Here is a 21876-nt window from a genome sequence, read left to right on the forward strand (position 1 = left end):
TCCTTGTAAAGGGGTATTTTGCAATTATCTTCTGACTTTAATCACTTCAACAGAAACAAACAAATTCTAATCAAGAGAAAGAAAAGCTTATAATAAATCCATGAAAACTCAGGGGTTTTATTATAAAAACTCTCCCCAAAATTTTTTTTTAAATAAAAAAAACTCAAAGCTAAAACCCTCTTCCATTCCGAGCTTCATCAGTGCCAAAGCATCCTCCAATGGCGAAGTCCTTCGCCAAAACCCTCGCTTTTTTGCTCTCCCCTTCCAATACTCGTCTTCGCCTCACCTCAGCATCTTCTCGCTTGTACGCCACCGCCAAGAGCGTTCCTACAAGGCCACGATTTGCCCCTCCTTCGGCGGAGGATGACGAGGTCGACGTCATCCCGTCGGAGGGGATCAGCAGGCCTTTGTCGGAGGTCCTCCGGGAACTCAACAAAAAGGTTCCTGATTCCGTTATCAAGGTCCGCACGGAGGATAACTTCGCTACCAAATACGTCCCTTGGTGTGCTCATCTTCATCTTCACCCCTAATTTCATTCTCAAAACATTATTCATTTCAGAGTTTTTTTTTAGATTTATGGTAGGAATGTGGTTATTATTTGATTTGGTTTTGTTTGTTATTTACCGATTCTATTTCTCCATGAAGATGAGGATATAGAAAGATTACATTTTTTTTTTCTATATGATCAAAGGAATGCAAGTTTTTGTACCTGCTTTGTATCTCCATGAGGTAATACCTCATGATTTTTTATGTGTTGAAGCTTTGCTTCCTTTCTATAATCTGAACATTGTGTAATGATTTACTTCCGCTGCCCACCTTTCTTGTGAGACGGAGATCACTCATTCAGGGCAAGTAAATGATTTTGTTGAAATAGGAGAGAGTAGCTTGGCTTGATGCCATATGCATTAAAGTCTTTGGCTCTTGATTATGTACATAAAGAAGTGCATTTGTCCTGTTTGGGTTATGTGTCTTGTACTCTTATGATTTAATGCGAACCTACAGTGTTTGTGGCAAAGAGTAGCTCTACGCTGGTCTTTTTCCAGTGAGAGCCTTGCATGGCCATTACCTAGAGAAGTAGTATGGAAATATTTTGTGTTTGTGATAGTATTTTTGGTATTTAGATCTCCTTTAGAGCTTCTATACTCAGCATTGAGTACCTAATATCACTGATATCTCATCTTCTTTGGTTCTTTTGTTTATAGGCATATTGTCAATCGCATTATGAATCTGCATGCTCCGGGTATCATCGTCTTTCTTAATCTTCCTCGACAGATGGAATGAAGTTTTGATTATGTTATGACTTTTTTTATCACCCTCTTATTGTAGAATGGTCGGGTGAGGTCCGGAACATTGTTTATTCACCAGATGGCAAGTCTGTTTCTGTTGTTTATCGTGTGACTATCTACGGAACTGATGCAGAGGTATTATATATTTTTTCTTGATTGATGAGATTACTGAATGATTAAGTTGATTGATGAAACAGCATTCTAATATCTCCATTGGATATATGATTATGAATTGTAAATCTTATGAATTGATATATAAATGACAATGCTAAAACTTCTATGAGATGTTTTTGATAACTAGGGTCATATGGCTTTTAGTTTCTTCTAATAGTTCATATGAATGTTTTAATAATGATTTATTATTATTGTTGTTGTTGTTGTTGTTATTATTATTATTGTTCTTATTATTTTGTGTGTTAATTTTAACTTTTAAGAACTGAGAAGCAACTCTAAGCACCAATTAACCATATTACCTTGGTATCAAACGATTAAAATGAGTTTCTTGAGTTTCACCTTTGAGTGGCCCAGCTTCTGTCATGATCTGACTTCCAATCTTGCTTATATTTTGGAGTGCGCATCAGTTTAGATATGCTCATAATCACATTTCTAAGTTCAATCCTTAAAACCTCAATCTTTTCTTTGGAGAAGAATCTGTTCCATTGACTTTAAAATAAAAGTTGGTGGAAAAACACACTTATATTGCCATTATTTTCATGGATATCTACAACAAGACATCTGCCATTTTGGAACTGCAACACTAATTCCTTGTCTCAATTGTTTCCTGATTAGCTTTTTTATCAAGAGCTCTATCCATTGTCTGTTTCTGCTTTACATAAAGGGAACTCATTCTTTGAGATTAGAGTTCAAAGCACTTGTGGTATTTTGCTGGTCTTTGAGCTTGTTTAGGTCATTCAGTTATCTAATTTATAAGAACTAGTTAGTTATGACAAATAGACCAGAAGATATCCAATAGATTGCTTCTTGCTTTGGGTTCATTTCATTAAAAGGACAGTGTTCCTTCTAGTCTAAAAAAGATGCATCTTTGCATTGCCATGTAATATTGTTCCTTTTTAGTTTCTTGTTTTTTTTCCATCCTCAGCCTGTCTTCTACATCAATTACTGTTCCATCTTTATTAAAGTTCCAGAAACTTCAAATATCAATGCGAAAAGTGCATTGACCTTGCTCTAATGCGAAAAATGTCCTTGAAGAATATTTTCCTATGTTTGAGTACTTGAAAGTTCTCAAAAATTTGTATTGCAAATTCTTTGGTCCTGTGAAATAAGGTGTCTATTGTTTTTTGAAACACATTGTCCTATTTCTTGCATCAAATTATACGATTCCCGAATGATAAATGCACTGAATAAACTGAGGGATTGTTCATGTTCAGATATACAGGGAATCAAGTGGAACAGCTTCTGTTGAAGATGCAGGTTATGGAGATCCAGTTCAAAAGGCGGAAGCAATGGCTTTCCGGCGAGCTTGTGCTCGTCTTGGGCTCGGACTTCATCTATATCATGAAGATATGTTGTAGTGAATGAGATACCTGTTGTAGTGTTGTATGATGTGCAAACATAGGCTCTCAAATGATCATAATCATTATGGAAACAACCTTTTTGACATTTAGATTCTGGCCTTGCATGTTTTGTATAAGCAAGCATATCAATATGTAGTACTTATCTTTATATCAATCAAGCATTGTAAATCGATAAAGTTAAAACTTTGAATGCAATGCAATCTTTTGAATGTTAATTGCTATATTTGCCATTGTTTTGTACAATGATGAGTGATTTATAATTACTAATGTTTATGAATAGTGATTAACATGATATGACTGAAAGCATAGTAGGTAAATTGGCCTATAATGGGTAAATGTTTTACTAGATCACTAAATTTTGGCTCATTTTTATTTTGGTCACCGAACTTCAATTTGTATCAATTTAATCACTTAACTTTAATTTGATTACATCGGGCGATAAATCAATGATTTCAACCCCCAATTGATTATATGGTTGTCTGAAAATCCGAATTAGTCTTCCCCATGACAAATTTTTAAGTCTATTGGAGGTGTCTATGTTATTGAAAAAGAGCCACATTATTCATTTGAGGGTTGGAATCTCATGATTTATTACCCACTAAAATCAAATTAAAATTGAGTGATCAAATTGATACAAATTGAAGTTCGATGATCAAAGTGAAAATGAGTCAAAGCTTAGTGACCTACTAAAAAATTTACCTCCTGTAATATGGATGCTAATTCTCTCTCAAATCATCTTCTAAAACATTAATAATATTTGGATTTATTTTCTAATATGTGAAGGTAGCATGATGTGTATCATACACCCCTGTAAAATTTTAAATTACATAGATCCAAACCAACTCATATAAAATTTAAACCCTTAGCTAAAATAAAATAAATATGAAAGTCCAAATTTTTGAAAGTGTATTTCAATCAAAAATAATCTTTTTTTCTCATCTATTTGTTCCCACTATTCAATGGTAATAATACCTGACTCAGATTTTGATGGTGTATAATGTACATAGCTTTCAACCCATATGTTACAAATTTACAACTATGCATATGTAAAGTTTTAAATTTTACAAATTATAAATTAAAAAATTTCTCAAAAGACTTAAAATCCAACGATATTGAAAACATCATAGAAAATGAATGTGAGACATTTAAAAGATCTCAAATTTAAGTTTCACAGAATATAGTAGTGATAACAATCTTCGTTGCGAATATGGACTTGTTCCCCACCCCAGATCTTGTGTCATCGATTAAATATGAGAGCATGTGAACTGGATGATCCTGTATGTAAAGGATAATAATGTGTTCATGTGTTGTTTTTATAAAAAAATAAAAAAATAAAAAAATAAATAAATAAAAATATATATAAAAGGGTATTTTGGTAATTTAGCAGAGACATTTCCCATTCAAAGCGAGCTCGTGTCGAAGAAGCCCGTGCAAAGAGACTTCTTCTTTTCCCGAGTGTTTTGGTTTCCGAGGTCTCGCTTGTGCGCCATGCTGAAGTTTTGCCGCTTCTTCTTCTCCTCCTCCTCCTCCTCCTCCTTCTCCTTCAGGCGAGCAACCCTAAACCCTAGTCCCTAACTCTTCTGCACTGCAAGATTATTGCACTATTTTTTGATCTCCTTGCTATCTCTTTACCGGTTTTTCTCACTCTAGGTTCTTTTTTTTTCCCAAATGTTTGTGATTGAGGGTTGGTGGTGTTCTGTTTTCCTTAGTTTTTTTTTTCAAAAAATTTTAATTATATTCGATGAAGTATTGGTTGTGATTTGGAGTAGGTTTAGTAGTCTGGATGATGAATCTCTTGCGCATTCTGAGTGATTTGTAGCTTTAATCAACAAATGAGGTGGGCTTGCATAGTCTTTAAGGTTGATTTTGAAATGAGAATGCTGTTCTTGTAGAAAGATTCTTGTTTGTAGGATGAATCGCTTGTATAAGTGTTTAGAAATGCTTGTTCATAGAAATTCTCTGTATTTTTTTTTATCTGTCTTTTTTTCTGAGTAGTTTGTAGAGATGGGCATAAAGATTGGTAGGGAGATGTGCATGCTTGCATTGTAGCTCAGCTTTAAGAGGCGCATAGTCTGTAGTCGTACGCTGTTGTAGCTCAATGGAAATTTGTGTGAAGTGGGAGGATGGTGTTGCATAATTTGGTTTTCAAAATGAGATGGCTTTGTGGGTTTCATATTTGTCTTCTATCATATAACTTTTGTTAATGGTTTTTTTTTTTTTATGGTCTCAATAATTCATATAAATGTTATTTAGTTATTTTCTGTTTTCTCAATTTCAATGTGATACAGAAATACAACTTTTTTATTTTTCATATTTTGATTTAGTATTTTGAGGTTATTTTCTGGTTTTCTGCTCAGTACATTAATTTTTCCAGAACTTATCTCCGGTTCCTAGTGAATAAGCGACCTTAGGCCAAGTCAGAAGGATGCTGTATTTTGTGGTGATTTATCAGTAAAGTAGAATTTCAATGTTGAATGGCTTAATGTCTTCCATTTATGGTGTACTTGTGTGTAGGGTTTTGTAATTTTATTCTTGATGTATGATTTTTATATCTCGACTTGAATGTGGCGTGTTTTTCATTTCTTTATAGGAAGGAGCTGAATGGCAAGTTTCTGCCCATGAAAATTAAAAACTGTATGGATGTTTTGCGTCTTGGTTGTTCTCATCGCCATTATTCCACTGGCAGCACAGATTTGACAAATAGTGGTGTGCTCCTTGTGGCTCACTTTGTTTACATTCCTTTTTTTTTTTTTATTTTCCCTAGTTAGTTTGTTGAGACTGCTCACATAATTAATCCTTACCTACTTGCATGAAATTTGTTAGGAAGAACTTTTGCAGAGTTTTCTATTTTCAAGGGGAAAGCGGCACTTTCTATGTCTCCAATCATGCCCAAATTCACCAAAATGGATGTGCGCCCTTCATCCCAAAAGATTATTATTTAACATAATTTTCATATAGCATACTTCATGCTTTACTTGCAAAGAATTCCATGCTTTGGCAGTCTGGTATTTCTAAAGTTGATAAAAGAGGTGTTGTGTTGCTGAAATTCATGCCAGCCATCGGTACACGGAAGTATGATTGGGAAAAGAGGCAGGTAATAGCCCTATAATTGATTCCTCGCCTCTGTGGTCTGTTGTAAATTGTTTTTTTGTTTTGTTTTGTTTTTGTAATACTTTTTTTAAGGTAAGGTGACTACACCAAGAGATGCTTTTTATTATCATGTGCTTCCTTTTGATGATTTATGTGCTGGTTATTTTATTTTATTTTTTATTTTTTTGTAGTTCTTTGCTTTATCGGCTATTGAAGTTGGTTCTTTGATTAGCCTTGGACCTACTGAGTCTTGTGAATTCTTCCATGATCCATCAATGAAATCAAGGTCTGTAGTATCTAGGTCATTTGATATGGTCAAATTTCCCACGTACCATTTTTCCTCTCTCATTGATATCTTGTATTGCAGTCTGGAAGGGCAAGTGAAGAAAACACTTACAGTTTCTCCAATGGGAAGTGATGGTGGATTTTTCTTTGGTTTAAGTAAGCCTCTTGTCTTGTTATAATAGTAAGGTTCTCTGATTTTTAACAGATGGGGAAGTAACAATTTGATCTTGCTTAACTTGTTCAACATACAATGCTTGTGCGATAATTTGGTGGTTTTTTTTTTCTCTGGATTTGATGGCTCAAAGAACTGCTTTATGTTCATCGCAAGTTAGTAAATTCTAGGCTGCATAAATTTTCTAATTTTCCAATTTAAATTTTATCATGCTGTGATCTGAATTTTTGACAATAACTTGATTCATAGTTTTATTTCTTTGGCCCCAATTGACTTGTAAGTTATCTTCTTTTTATTTCATTAGTGATTGTATGGTAATAACTATGACTGTTTCTTCCGTGCAGTCTTTCCTTGTTTTGGCATTATAAAAGAAAACCCTGTCAATTGCTCCTTGACAAATGCTACTTGTACAGGTGTGTTGAATGCAGCTGAGAAAAAAACTGAGCGCTTTTCTGTGCCAGTAACAAAAGCTGAGTATGCAGTTATCCGTGCAGCCTGTGGTGTAAGTTCTCTGGGAACCATTTCTCTATTTAATTCATGTTAAATGGGAAGGTTATTTGCATGCAGTTACATAATGTAAGATAACTTTAACTAGTTCCACTCAAAACATTTATTCAAGTGTTTAATGAATTTTATCACCATTTGTGGGCACTACCAGTATTATCAACTAGGTTATCTATTTAATCTTAAAAGTGAATTATGTTTCTTGCTTATTGTACATAGATGCTAATAAAGGGTTCTTTTTCAGTTTTATTAAAATTGTAAATATTGAATTCAAATATGTTATACGATTGAGTATTAAGTTCTACTATTTCAGTTGTTGGTAAATTACTCGCCAAGTCCACATTTCGTTTAGAGTTAGAGCATGGAAAAGTTAGCACACAAGGGAGATGCACTTTAGTTCTTGAACTTGTGATATTCTTAAAGTGAAGGTTTTATGCTCTCACCTCATTGAGAAGCTTGACATTGATTCTGAAAGGGGTGGTGAGTTCTGAATGGTCGAGAGAGTGATCCAATTATTGGAAAGGAAAGCTAAATAAATAAATGAATAACCAGAAACAAAGTGATTGTGGGTAGCATCTGACAATGAGGGTTGATGAGCAATTCCTAACTCATTGAGCAGGTAACAAGCATCGTGGTTTCCATGCCATGGAAATGTAGAGGAAAGTGTACATTAGTTCTTCAGCTATATGCTTCTGCATTTGCTTCATAACTAACACATTTTATAGTCTTCTGTTATAAGTCCATGTAACATGTTATACTTCTATTGACACATTTTTTTTTCTTTTAGTTCGTTCTTCCGCACATCATGGGATGGGATCAAGTTGTCAGACCACATCTGGAAAGCGGCAACATGAATCAAGTAAAGCAGCGAGAGGTCCAACTCGATCCAGATTACGAGTGGGGACGGTGAAGATGACCTGCAACCACCACCTTCTTGTGTTCTTGCTTTCCATCTCCCATGGCCAAGTTTGTGACACTTGCCTCTTACAGGAATTCAGATATTTCTTTTCACTTTTAAGCATCGAAACTTTGGCTGCATTTGATTATGTTGTGCTTTAAGTTTCGAACCTATTGAATTACCTGAGATAATTTGTCAATATGGCAGCTGCACCTTTTTGTCTCATCATGCTGTGTTCTAGGAGTGTTTTTCTGCTAGGTCTCTATTAAGAGAAGGAAATGGTGTTGGTTATCTCTGTGGGACAAATCTTGAGCAAATTTTTGTTGTGCTCCATGATACTTAAGACTTAACTAATCTCATTTGCTTCCTTCTGTTGCTTCTGGTAATTATGGAGGGATTTGGCATTTATTGTGCAGTTGAATCTGCCTCACTTTATACCTGTTTTTCTCAAGAAACACTCGTCTTTTACTCTCGCTAGTTGAGTCCTAAGGGCATGTTTGAATTTATTTTCTTTTTCTCCAGAAGCATTTATTTTATATAAAAAAAAATTTATTGGTCAATTTAATTGTTTGAATGGATTCATGAGGAATGATATTCCTTTTTTAAAATTAAAAGTATTTCAAAAAAAATTTAAAACTCTTTTGGTCTAATTTTTCAGACAAAGAGATCCATGTTTCTATTATGTATATATATATATATATATATATTTTGAACAACTTGGGCAAATCATGTGTTAAGAGTGTCCATAGCTGTGAAGTTAATATCTCACACCCTAGTTTTTGTTCAAACTTGCAATAACTTACATGCATAATTTTTTTTTATTATTTATTTTTAAAAACATTTAGTGTGTACTGCTTTATTCCTTTCTTAAGCATACATATTTACCATGTGAGCAGTTTTTTAAGCATACAATTTTACCATTTAAGCATCAACGTTATAAACGTCTCTCCGAGTGTGTGCTTGTGTGTGATAATCATTCTAAATGAATTTTTGCCCTAATTATGAAATATAATCAACGAACAGGGTTGTGGACATCCATGTAATACAAACTTAGATGATCACATCAACCGTGATGAACACTAAAAAACCAATCTGAGGGACGCTTCTTTAAGGGTCTTGCCTCGCATGCTTGGCCAAGGCCGGCGCCTTACGACAACTTCCATGGTAAGAAAAGCAGTTTGACTGGAGGCCAGAAACCTGCTGCCAACAAACAAAACAGATGCCACATGATTAACTCAATCACATAGTTCATTGAAGCATTTAACAAAAAAAAAAAAACCTTTAACAATGGCAAGGAAAAAATATGGGGGAAGAAAATACAATTGATAACAGAGAGATTACAATTTTCAGGTTGCTGTTTACACCATGATTTTTCATTTTTTATTCACAAAACAAAAGGTTTATCATGCTTGAAGTTTTGTCTATGGCAAAATAATATGGACGTTCATGGGAAACAAAATTTTAGAACAAGTCATGCATACCAGGCTTTGCATTTGTTGTGATTCGAAGAATACCCACTTGGCTACTCCCTAGATGAATCTGCTGCAAAGGCCGTCTAATACAGGGGATCGCCGTCTTGAAGGACTCTTCCTAACATGTTTAGGGTACAAAGAACCGTCAGAATCTAAATGACTAGTTTCTTGTTTGATATTCTTTATGCCCTGACGTCTCGTCATGATGCCTTCTCTTCCTATCACTCCTATGCCTATGTCTGTTGTCATGCCCGGTTTCTTGTTTAACGTCTCCGTATCTTTCCCTGTGATGTCTTCTGTTTCTTTCAGTTTTACTATGCCTCTTGTTCCTCCGGCTAAAGGCATGCCCAGTTTCATCTGATGAGTTTCTCGGTTCATTTGGCTCAACCTGGCTTGGCGACAGGGCACTCACATTGTGCTGAGAAGAATCATGAGATTCCCTATTGATATTATTTTCCTGATCATTATCATCAGAAGAGAATACCCGCTCAGCATCTTGTCTCGCAGACTTACCCTTCTTATCTTGCCCATGATCATCAGAGACATGATCAGTGAAATAATTAGATGCATATCGCTCATGTACTCTCTCTTCACTTGAGCGTTTTCTGTCACATAACTTGTTTCTGTGCAAGTTCTCTTTGTCAGAATCCATATAATCAGAGCAGTACTTCCCATCATACCGGTCATTAACATCGATATTTCTCTCACTAAATAAATTTTCACTAGAACGGTAATTACTTGCGTGGTGATCGTCGCGAGAGTAGTCTGAATACTGATATGGCAACCTTAATTCTTTATAGTACTCATCTGATTTTGATTGCTCTTCAAAAACGATCTCCTTCTGTTGCATGCTCATGTCTTCTGTCGGACTATGTTTCTTCTTATGTCTTTTATGGTATTTAGGAGTGTAATCTTCGTCAATATCTCTGTGCTTCTTGACTGAACCTCTTGTCAATTCCTTCATGTCATCTTTTCTAGAGCTATGACCATGTGAATGATGTTTCCTGCTTTGACTTCGAGAACTTGACCTGTGTTTATCTTCATAATGTTTGTGTTTATGAAGAGTCTTATCCTTTCTTCTGCTTGAGTGGTCATTCCTATATGAAATATTATTGGATAGATTCCTATCTACATCTGTATCAGATCCACTGCTCGAGTAATCCATCTCACCATGAGTTGATCTTGTTGATGGGCGTCTGCAACACAAACATCTAAATCAACAAAGACATCTAAAAATTTTTAGAAGATGCAGAAGATGAAAAGAAATAGAAATAGCATTTCTAGATTAAGTAGCTACAATCTTATTGATTCATTTGGTATCTAGGGACAAAAAGGATGACAAGCTTATGAAATTCAATTATTTGATCAGAAATACTAAATAACAGTTCCTGTATGTTGGAATGATGAAGTCCCACATTGGATAAAAAGTAAAAACTAAAAAGTGTAATGGGCTTATATAGTTCAAGTGGTGTCACAGGGTTTTGGGTATATTGGCCTCCCTTTGAATTATCATAGCCCAATCATTATTTAGCAAAGGCCCACTAATGGAAACCTAAAAATCTAACATGGTATCAAAGCCCATTAAACTTAACAACCCAAGGACAAAGATCCAAGGACTAGTTAAGGAAAAAAACCTACTCATGCCACTAAAAAAAGAATTGAAGTACAAGTTTAAAACAAAAAATGGCAAATTGCAACTGAACATAACATGTAGTAACCAGGTAAAACTTGAGGAGGTTGTTGGAATGATGAAATGAGATATTAGTCCCACATCGGATAAAAACTAAAAGTGTAATGGGCTTATATAGTTCAAGTGGGGTAACACCAATAACCTCAAACCTTGAGGTTATTGGTACATTGGCCACCATTTGAATTATCATAGCCCAATCATTTAGCAAATGCCCACTAATACAAACCTAAAAATTTAACATGGTATCAAAGCCCATTAAGTTTCAAGAACCCAAGGAAAAAGATCCAAGGACTAGTTTAAAAAAAAAAAAATGAAAAACCCACTCATGCCAATATAAAAAAAAAGATTGAAGTACAAGTTTAAAACAAAAATGGCAAATTGCAACTGAACATGTAACCAGTTAAACTTGAGGAGGATGTTGGAATGATGAAGTGACATAATAGTCCTATATCAATGATGAAGTGAGATAATAGTCCTACATCGGATAAAAACTAAAAGTATAATAGGCTTATATAGTTCAAGTGGGGTAACACCAATAACCTTGAGGTTTTTGGTAACAAAGGCCCACTAATGCAAACCCAAAAATCTAACTGATATTGTTAAAAATATAGGAAAACCATGCCCAAGTAACACAAAATACTTATATAGCATCAGTGAACACTAATGCCAGCATTTCAGAATACTAGGAACTGGTGAAGCAAAGAGGGGATCCACCAATTTAAATGAATCCAATCTCTACAGACAAAATATTTGCATAGCATTGGTGAACATTTATGCCAACAATCCAAAAAGAGCGTAACTGTGTCCTAGTTAAAAAAAAAAACACAAAGGAATCCTGAACAACAACCACAATTACTAAATTTGACAGAACCACATCAACATGCATATATTTTTATGCATGTGGGTAGATAAACTATGTGGATCATTGAATAACCATCGCATGCTTTGATACAGTGTTGTTGTAGGTTGCCCCCAGCCAATTTTGGAGCTTTGGATGTTTTGGTGTGGAAAGATTTAATTGTTAAAACAAGAACTGGCTAACAAGAAAACTAGTAAACACTCAGGCAATGATAAGCTAGGTAATACTCACCTAGCAACTAGTTGACTGATGACTTACAAATATCAATCCAGTCAAAATGAGTCATATAAAAGCCATTTTATGTATGAAAGCTAAAAGAATGGCTTCAATATTTGAAGTGCACAAGGAAAATAAAAGCCAATTCCAAGGAGATGCAAGAAAACTGATGTGTTGCAAACTTACATCACCCTGCAAATTCTTCCATGGTAATGCATAGTCAAGCACGAACAATTCTAGTCATTAAAGAACCAAATTCTATAACAGAAACCAAAATAAAAGCTTGGCTTATAGTGTGTTTCAATGTTCCAAAGTGCAGTGAAAGCAGCATCAAAAACATTCAGATGTGGTAGAAATCAATGAATGAATTGCATCATCATAATGTGTCAAAAAAGAGTCAATGCACATTTCAAAAAATGAGAGTAAAAGCTTGATAATATGAGCACACCTGTTATTTATAGGTGTTCTCCTTTTTGAGCCCCTGGGTCTCTCCTGACTTTCCAGTTCCATTTGCATGTCATGCCCTTGTTCATCTGAAGTGCCAAAAAGAACAGCCATTTTTCTAATCCAGTATTTAGGCGGAGGGTTATCCCAGTTAGCCCACTCATAATCTCCTCCAGGATTGCGGAAGCAGTGAATGAAATTGCAGGCAGTACCACGAGAGCAGGTCTGACAAAAGTCAAAATCCATATGCACATAAGCATGAAAGAAAATAAAGCAACATCAGCTCGTTAGTCTTCTTATGCAAAAGATAGAGTGACGTTTAGGGCCTTTGAGTGCATAAATGAACAAAAAGAGAAGCGTATAAAGGGAAATGTAGGAAGATTTTTACCTTTAGCCTTGATTTCATGTACTCCCCACAAATTGCAACCTTCCATTTTGTGACACCAATAAATTCACATGTGATCTGATGTACACAGAATGGAATTTAGACCTTTATTGTCCATAAGTTTTAGAAATTAGTCTAAAAGACAATATATGATTAAATGGTTCTGTGAGCATCTGTGAGCACAACTTCAGATATAGTTGCAGTAAAGTAAATAAATCAATAGATTATACTGAAAGAAAAGCAAGTCATAAAAAATATGTGAATCAATAAAGGACCTGTTTCCCGGCAAAATATCGACCATTCATTGCATTGAAAGCAAGAATAGCTGATTCCAGGGCCTTGTAATGCACATAGACATTACCACGCAGATGATATGAGCCATTCCTGCATACCTAGAAAAAAAGAGGGGAAACTAGAGCTGTAAATAACACAACTCACATATCAAGAAAATTACCACATCAGCAATAGTGACAAAATTAGCTGCAATCTTAGAATTTCACAATGAATAGTTGGGAATCACTAATGAAAGAAGAAGTTAGAGGCCCTAAGAAACGTAAATGAGCAGATAAACAACAGAAAGACATGACTAGGGAAAAATTACAACTAGTTAGAAAAAAATACAAACTCAAATATTAAGCTTGCAAGAGAATTTAGACGGATTAAAATGCACACAAATTTGTCAGATGATAGTGACCAATAACTTGTACAATACAATACATTAATTAACAAAAGGAGTTCTTTTAGTAATTGAATTAATGATGAAAAGTACATGAGACATGGCTTTTGTGCTCTTACTGAAAGACACAGTAAAATTATTTTTATTTCAGCAAAATTCCAATCGCATATTGCAATAATAACTGCAAAAACACAATGGATCTTTAACATTACTGTCCTTATTTATGCGCATTAGTTGCCAACAAATATGTCTTGAAACTGTGAAAACATTCGGGCATAGGAAATATCTTTTTTTTTTATATAAAAAAAAATCAAGCAACCTTGAAATTAATTAGTTCACCAAACTTTAAGAACTCCGTGTGTACATCTTCATAGAATTCTTCATAACAGTGGTCAACCTCTTCATCCGTATACTGGTAAAAAATAAGCCATATAGAGTTCATTAGTCAAAAGCTTTAAGGAATAATATTACCAAGACAAAAATGTAATAATTATATTTTATCAAAAAAGAAATACATCATTATTCTAATGATCAGAATCTCCTAAGAAAATAATAACATAATGAAATAATGGATTGACAACTGCCACTAAGAACAGGAACAAATAGGAGACAAACCTTACAGATTGCTAGGTGTTATGTTAATAAGCAGTCCAAACATTATGCAACTTTAGATGCCTACTAAACTTTTTGCAAATACTAATTGACTCAAGTTGAACATTCAGCACTGCAATACAGGTTGGACAGGTTAACTAGAGCAGAAAGACTGAACCATTAAATGAATGAACGATGGATTATTGTCTTCACAACCTATGATGGCATTTTTATTATCAATTTCACAATGAAACAAGTAAAATTTATAGTTTATCAAGGGATTGAACTGAAAAAATGGGGTGAAAAAAATACAGCAACTAAAGGAGAAAACATAAAACTAAACTTTTGGCTTCCACACCAAAATTCATGCTTTCAGCCTACACAGATCTTCTCTACATGAGTCTAGTAAATCAACAACCATGATAATATCTATTATAATCAAAGAAAAACAAAATTACCATACATATTCTGTCTACCTCAGTGTCATTAATTACCATGTAGATACAAATTGTGCTTCATCCAAGTTTCTGGCAACCTTCTATGGCCTTTTTAAATTTAATAATGAAGAAAATATTGGATTCAAGCAGATGAGCACCAAAATAATCATATTCTCATAGTAGATTTCATCACCTGTCATTTAGGCTTCTTGTGCTATAATCTCCAATCATGAGGCATGGGCAGTGGCTTACCAAACAAAGAGTAATAGAAAAACTAAAGAATGATAAGGAAATTTTGCTTAACTGTACTTGTTTAGGAGTTAATTTTTCATATGTAAGCCTCAAACTGATGAGACCCCAAAAGGTCATTTAGACTATTAGTAACTTTCAGAAAAAGTGAGATTTGATTAATCTCATATCTTCTAATTTTCATCAAATTGACAAAAAAACAAAAGGAATTAAAAGAAAAGCTAATGCAAGAACAATGCTACATAGAATACAACATTAATGTTCAAAGAAATAGGACAATTGCAAATACAGAATTTACAGGATACAGCACTGGATTATAGCTTTAATCTTCACCCTCAACCAAGGCCAACCAAAACCTTGAACTTCCACTAGAATGAACCTTGATATGCATTTCTGGTGCACAATGGGTTAAAGGAAATAGAAAATGAAAAGGGGAAAAAATATTTGTACAGGGGAAAAATGTGATGTGAAAGAGAAGACAAAATTAACTAATCTAATGGATATGAGTGTTAGTCTTTCTTTACAAGTACGGAATAAGAAAAATGAAAAATAGGCAAGTTATGCCAGTATATATTTGATAATTTAGAAAAGCGGGATGCAGGAAAAGGGTGCATTAAAATAGCACAAGGAAATGTCTCCAGATATAGTAAAATTTTAGTTGGATACGCATTAGTAACATGAGAGCATCATTTTACAGACCTCAAGCCCCTCATCTTGCTCCCAAGCAAGACCTGGACCATTATACATGTTCTTGATGAGCAGTGTACAGGACTTATCAGGATGAAAATGAACTCTGCTGCATTGTGAACCAAAACGACAAGCACCTGTCTTGAGGTGAAAGGGGACAATTTGTTTTATCCTACATAAACAAGAAGCATTTAAGCAATCCACTTATGTATTAGATATAGTCACCATGACAATAACAAAGAAACAAAGAGTTTTCAAAAGGCACACTTGTTCAGTTCCAAAATTTGGAATTTGCTGAGACATGGTTTCAAGAACTTCTTTCGCAGAAACAGGTGGTGCACCTGTATAGGAAGCAAAGGCTTCAGATTGAGGAGGTAGCGGATTTGAAGTAGGTCTATCATCATCCTGCAAAGAAAATTGTCAAGGTCTCAAAGTCTTGATGGAGTATTCAAATACAACTACGAAGCAGACAATAAAATGACTGAACCTCTTCATGTTTTTGCCTGTTAGCACTTTGTTTCAGAACCCGGACTTTCTTCTTCTTGACTATTATTTCATTTCCTTGCCAGATAATCTCAGCAGGTCCCTCTTCAACGAGTTCACAATCATCATCTTCCAACTCATCATCAGAACGCCGCCCAACCTATTATACACATCAAAGTAATATGGGTATTACCAAAAGGCATCATAACCACAAATACCATAAGAACTAACATATACAGAGCATGCATTTTCATTTCCCAAATGCTTCATGCTCCTAGCTAAATTTGGCTCATGCCATCAAAACATGAACAAACAATCGCATCACATGATACCACACATTATCAGACAATTCAAATTGCAACCAAATATCTAGCATGTCCTGCAAAGAAAAAGGCAAAAAATTTCAAGCTTCATTCTCCATTTTCCTGCTTCTCTATAACCATTTACTCAAGTTACTTGATCTTCCATGACTACATCAATCAACCCTATTTTTCAATTTTATCAGCCAATACAAGATAACATAAAACGATTACTATGAATTATATACCATTATTGGGCAAAAAGGAATCTCAAAAGCTCAAATCAAACCCTAGAATCATAATATCCATATACATATAGAGAGAGAGAGAGAGATGACCTTTTCGATTTCTTTCTGAGACTCTTCGAGCCTCCGTCTCTCCTCCTCCGCGGCCTTCCTCGCAGCTGCGGCATCAAGCCAGGCCCTCTCCCTCTCCTCAAACTCCTTCCTCGCCCTCTCAGCAGCCTCCGCCTCCTCCTCCTCCGTTATTCTAATCCGGACCTGCTCCTCAGGATCATTGACACGCGCCTCCTCCTCCTCGCGCTCTCGGATCGCCACTTCTTTCCGAACCTGCTTCCTCTTCTCCTTCTTTCGCCGCTTTCCTCTTCTCTTTCCTCGACAGCACCGCACTACCGTCCCCAATCTCCGGCGCCGGCGATGCTCCGGCGGGCACGGGTTCCGCCATTGACGACGCCGAGCAAGAGCTCAAGCTCACCGAAGCCGTTTATTATGATCCAACGGCTCTCTTTATCTTATTCCCACATTTTGATTAAAAAAAGGATTTTTTTTTTTAAAGAATAAATGTAAATAAAAATAGTGAAAATTGCCAAAAAAACCCTCTAAGTTTGTAAAATTGTCAAAAACACCCATTAGTTTTTGCAATCGCTAAAACCCCTCCTTTTTAAAGCTACATGTTTTTCAAACCCCTAGACGTAGCGGATGTGAGCGGGTGAGTTTCAAATTTTATGAGCGAAAATGCCCTTGCATGTGGGAGTCGTGGTGCTGCTGATCTCGGCGGTTTGAGAGGAAGTGGGGTGGGTTTTCAGTAGGGATGGCAAACGAGGCAATTTATTGGGCCAGTTTCTTTGCTTTTTCTCGACTCGCGTCTTGACTTTTCCGATTTCAGTGTCTCCGAAGTTGTCTCTACTTGCGAAAGCCTCTGTAATTAGCATTTCATCGACTTTTTCCCTTTCCACGGTGATCTCGAAGGAGAAGTCCCCATGACTAGTTGGCAGTTTTCATCGATTCTGATCTAAGGTATTGAGTATGGTTTTATGTTAGCATGACTACATTCTGAAAGAAAGATTTTTTTGGTTTTGTTTTGTGCTCTGTTTTTGTTGGAAGATATTGAAAGTCTGCGAGGGGATTTCTCGGTTGGGGTTTTGTTAGTCTGCAGGAGATTTCTCGGCTAGGGGTTTTGTTTTGTTTTGCATTTTCAGTATGTATACACTATCGAAATAGTTTTTTTCGATTGTTATGATTTAGTAGTAATATTTATAATGTACATTTTCCCACTTTCGTTTGATATGATTCTGAGTTTTATAAATGAGGTTGACGTTTAAGAAATGAGATGTTACTGGTTTAAAATTTGTTGTCTGCTTTAAAGTATTCTCGTCTAATAAAATGGGTCTCTGTTTAACATTTGATATTTTTTTTTAATAACTGAGATGTTACCGTTTAAAACCTTATATTTCCGCTTAAACTTTTATCAATACTGCATGTTGAATGTGTTGTTATTGTCGCGAGCTTGTGATTATGGCGGTCGACCCTAGTTAATGGGCGATGCTATTTGACGCCGTGAGTGGAGACCTTAGGTGAATTGAAAGATAACATGACCCTCGACACTGGGAGATTATTCGAAGGACACGTTTGCAGCGTTCGCATGTTGGAAGCTATATACCAAGAGGGCCCTTCTTGATTCTCTTTTGCAAAAGTGCGATGGTTGCGCCCGATAAATTCGAGGATCGGGGAAAGTCTGCGAGTTTCGAGACCTCGAGATGTGGCCCTCGTTCTTGAGTACGCGTTGCGATGGCGGCGCGATGCGTCTTTCGAAGAAGAAAACCGGTCGGCGTTGAAGGAGGTATCTATCAAAAACCTACGAGAGCAGCGAGACTCCATCAAGAGCGTTACAGTGCGACTTGTTCGACGAGAGGGAGAAGAAGATAATTTTTGTCAAACTCGATGGTGTACCTCGTGGAGTGCGATCCTCTTCCCAAATACATCATGCTCGGTTCGAGCTGGATCGTTGATTATGTCGATGATCTACCGACCATGGGGTGATCTGCGTAGGCGCGAGCGACGCTGAAGTGGCTTATGGAGGATATTCCACAGCGGCACCGAGTCGCAAGATAGATCTTGGCGGGAAGAAGACCAACACGAGGGTACGTTAAGGGTTGCTTGGTCAGCGCTTAACGTCCGGTTTCTGAGTGGCCGGAGCGGGGAAGAAAAGTCCGTTTTGGCGAGATCCCAAGGATCTCTGTACTACGGTGAAAGTATTTCTAGGAAGCGCAGCGGTAGAAACCGACTTGTCGTCACTCGATGGGAAAAAGGTAATAAATCATGGACAATGTTTAACATAAGTCTTTAATGTTTAAACATATTATTTAGCGTTTAACTTTAGTATTTACCATTTAAAAACTTATTACATACTTGGTTTAAATATTTTGTTCTCCGTTTAAATATATTCTATAACGTTTAAATATATAACCACTCTGTTTAAATATAGTTTTTATAGTTTAAAATGAATGATTTATTTGAAAATTGTTTGGTTTTACATATGTTAGTTTCTGAGCTGGTTACGCGAATCTTTGAAGAAGAAATATTTATTGGGGCTAGCGAGCGGATGGATGCTATTACTCCGGGAACCCACTTGCTCGAAGGCGGGATGAGAGGCGGCCTCTATCGTGCTCGCTCGGCGCTGATTCTCCTACTTCCCAGCCCACCAGCGCCGCACTGATCCTCGGCCAGGAGAAGCCCTCCCCACCCCGCGATTCCAGCAATCCCCCTACCACGACAACAGCGGTCCCCCGATTGTGGCGGCCCACGACGTGGCGGCCCCTCGCGATGCGGCCCGAGCCGTGACATTAGGCGAAGATGTCACGCAGACTCTTATGTAGGGCGTGCGAGTATTGATGACCGAGTTTCCTCGACAGTCGCTCGTGTTGAGGCACTGGAAGGAGGTTCGCAACCGACTGCGCCATCCCTCGAAATAAGCTGAAGCACCGGGGACGAGCGAGGCGTTGGGAATTTGATGACGAGCGACGTCATCGGGAAGGTCGTTCAAGGCGGCCACGTTCGAAGAGACTTGCGAAAAAGAGGAGAAGCAATCTGCCTCTATCTCCACCGCCGGCTAACAATGAAATAATAGCAACATCATCGGCGGGTCGATCTTTATTCTTGAGTCCAGTCGCCGTTGATGACGCCAGTGAGGGGCCGTGATGGGAAGGTGCGTTAACTCTCTTCTTAATGAATCGATGGACCCGGTGGGAACCGCTCCAAGATGCGGCATCAAAGATGGACACAATCCTTGCGGATCGAGAACAAGCTAAGGGTGTGTCTCCCAGATGATCTTTGTCAGTCGTAGCTCGCGGTTGAGAAGATCGTTGAATGCATTGCAGTGGCCGTGGCCAGCCGATCTCGCGTCGAGCTGGACACGATCCCACCCGCAACTAGAACCATGTAAGGATGTATGCTGCGGTTGATGTTGTCGTCGTCGTCCCGCGTCGAAGCTGAGCACAATCCCACAACAAGAACAACCATGTAAGGATGTGATGCAGGGTTGATCGTTTGTCGGCCCGTCGTTCTCGCGTCGAAGGAAGATCTTTAGCTGGTCTTTGAAACACACGTGAAGGTCGCACTGCGATGCCCGGGAAGACCCGACCAGAGCGGCGAGAGAGATGATCGAGGCGATCAACAATGGGACCCGACGGCTCGAAAAGCTTTTTATTCCAAATGGGTTGGCCTGTCTCGTCTTAACAAATACGAGCAGGAGTTGATGAGGATCTTCCTCAACTGCTCTATGGACGGAGTAAGTCTAAAGTTTTTTTATGATAGTGTTTAAAGTTTTTTTATTATAGTGTTTAACGATTTTCTAATAGTGTTTAATGTCTTTATGTTATCATTTAATTTGTCTACTTAACGTTTAATTATATATAATATCATTTAACAATTGATAATATCATTTAAACATTCTGATATGGTCTTATTATATCACAGTTATCGTTTAACCTCGGAATCGTCGGGTGTGGAAGAATGACACTTGTCGACCATCACGGGACAAATTGTATACTTTGCTTGAGGGGAAGGGAGATGGTCGCGGATGATGTGATGGGACGCTTTTCGTATGCATAATACAAAAGTCGCTGAGCAAAGAGCCATATCCTTACAGAAGCGCCATCCATCACCGGGACCAGCTTACTAGCTGTTTATGTCAAAGCGAGACGACGACATAGAAACAATTATGGCTATGGTCGGGGATCTTTGTCGCATGACCTCGCATGAAGTTCAAATTGTCGTCCTCCCGATAATCATGAATGGCCACTTCCATGTCGTCGTCCTTGACAATGATAAACAAGAATACAGGCATTATTCTTCATGTCCGGGGTACGATAAAGACGCGTTGGACATAGTAAGTTCTTTAATTATATCCGATTAATAGTGTTTGGTATTTAATCGGTATTCTAATCTCAACTTGCATATCTCGATGAGCGGAATCTATTCGACAATTGTGTCGATATGGAGTTCGGCGAGTCGTGACAATAAAGTACCCACTCGTGCAGCGACATGGAAACCCCACGCCAAAAACAAGGAAGCGTTGATTGCGCCGTCTACGTCATGCGGTTTATCGAGCAATTACTTTGGGGTGAGAAGTTACGGCTACCGCAGACAGACGTTCTTTACCTCAGATTAAGGTATGTTACCCGCATACTTAAGGAGGGAAGGACAGCCGGCGTCCATGAGAAAGGGGGGTCGTCACAAGCGGGTTAAATTTTGTGACCGAAGAACATGTCTTGTAAATCTCAATGTCAATTTTGTTTTCGAATGTAAACCTAGACATTCAATTCATTGTTTTGGTTTCGGAAGAACATGACTTGTATATCTCAATGTAAATTTTGTTTGTTTTCAATTGTAAAGCAGGTTAAATTCCATTCAGTTTTATTTCATTGTTTAATTTACGTTGTAATTGTGTACATTTCCGTTTCATTGTTTAAATATACCATATATCGTTTAAACATCAGTTTGAAATATTTCAAATTACAGTGTATCCGTTTAAAATAACACTGTCTCTGTTTAAATAAATGCATTCATTGTAAAGAGTAAGAGTTTAAATATGGAAATTTGCCCATCGATACGCAATGTTTCCACGTCATCGTCGAGCTTATTTACAATGCCTAGTCGGCGACAGTTTTATTGCAAGATCTACGATTGTGACGGATCCATGGCGGTGAGCTGCAATGTAACTCCGGACATCAAACGCTGCGACTCGATCCTCTTTCGTCTAGGCCGCCCGGTCGCCTTCTCGCCAGTGCGGTCATGAAACGAAGCTCACGATTTTCGTCTCGAAGGCCCTGTCATCGTCGGGTATGGGAATATAGCTTCCTTGTACGCCAGGTTTGTAAT

General features: G+C 37.1%; 3 protein-coding genes across 3 annotated transcripts; 2 read left to right on the forward strand and 1 right to left on the reverse strand.

Moving 5' to 3' along the window:
• The first annotated feature begins 175 nt into the window (after positions 1-175).
• On the forward strand, positions 176-3051 carry LOC120275936 (DNA repair RAD52-like protein 1, mitochondrial). The gene is made up of 4 exons (XM_039282664.1): positions 176-502; positions 1203-1240; positions 1327-1421; positions 2675-3051. The coding sequence occupies exons 1-4, from the start codon at positions 219-221 to the stop codon at positions 2816-2818; spliced, it is 561 nt and encodes a 186-aa protein (XP_039138598.1). The 5' UTR covers positions 176-218; the 3' UTR covers positions 2819-3051.
• A 1189-nt stretch (positions 3052-4240) lies between these two features.
• LOC120275935 (single-stranded DNA-binding protein WHY2, mitochondrial) lies at positions 4241-8141 on the forward strand. Its single transcript, XM_039282663.1, has 8 exons — positions 4241-4368; positions 5412-5527; positions 5645-5730; positions 5823-5915; positions 6103-6197; positions 6279-6352; positions 6782-6870; positions 7660-8141. The coding sequence occupies exons 1-8, from the start codon at positions 4310-4312 to the stop codon at positions 7780-7782; spliced, it is 735 nt and encodes a 244-aa protein (XP_039138597.1). The 5' UTR covers positions 4241-4309; the 3' UTR covers positions 7783-8141.
• A 519-nt stretch (positions 8142-8660) lies between these two features.
• On the reverse strand, positions 8661-20016 carry LOC120276197 (zinc finger CCCH domain-containing protein 5). Its single transcript, XM_039282923.1, is given in 12 exon segments — positions 8661-8967; positions 9252-10438; positions 12456-12676; positions 12840-12914; positions 13112-13228; positions 13832-13924; positions 15489-15632; positions 15634-15648; positions 15744-15881; positions 15964-16119; positions 16597-16961; positions 19920-20016. Coding segments are annotated over 11 exon segments (2457 nt in total). The 3' UTR covers positions 8661-8967; positions 9252-9402.
• Positions 20017-21876: the final 1860 nt, after the last annotated feature.

The sequence above is a fragment of the Dioscorea cayenensis genome, chromosome 14 (genome assembly GCF_009730915.1).
Source record: "Dioscorea cayenensis subsp. rotundata cultivar TDr96_F1 chromosome 14, TDr96_F1_v2_PseudoChromosome.rev07_lg8_w22 25.fasta, whole genome shotgun sequence".
NCBI lineage: Eukaryota > Viridiplantae > Streptophyta > Magnoliopsida > Dioscoreales > Dioscoreaceae > Dioscorea > Dioscorea cayenensis.

Bases quoted from the DNA above. Each gene is read 5' to 3' on its own strand.
- LOC120275936 (XM_039282664.1), top strand. From the start codon at position 219: ATGGCGAAGTCCTTCGCCAAAACCCTCGCTTTTTTGCTCTCCCCTTCC. The intron at 503-1,202 runs GTGTGCTCATCT...TTTTGTTTATAG, and splicing joins GCTACCAAATACGTCCCTTG to GCATATTGTCAATCGCATTA. The intron at 1,422-2,674 runs GTATTATATATT...GTTCATGTTCAG, and splicing joins TCTACGGAACTGATGCAGAG to ATATACAGGGAATCAAGTGG.
- LOC120275935 (XM_039282663.1), top strand. From the start codon at position 4,310: ATGCTGAAGTTTTGCCGCTTCTTCTTCTCCTCCTCCTCCTCCTCCTCC. The intron at 4,369-5,411 runs GCGAGCAACCCT...ATTTCTTTATAG, and splicing joins TCCTCCTCCTTCTCCTTCAG to GAAGGAGCTGAATGGCAAGT. The intron at 5,916-6,102 runs GTAATAGCCCTA...ATTTTTTTGTAG, and splicing joins ATGATTGGGAAAAGAGGCAG to TTCTTTGCTTTATCGGCTAT.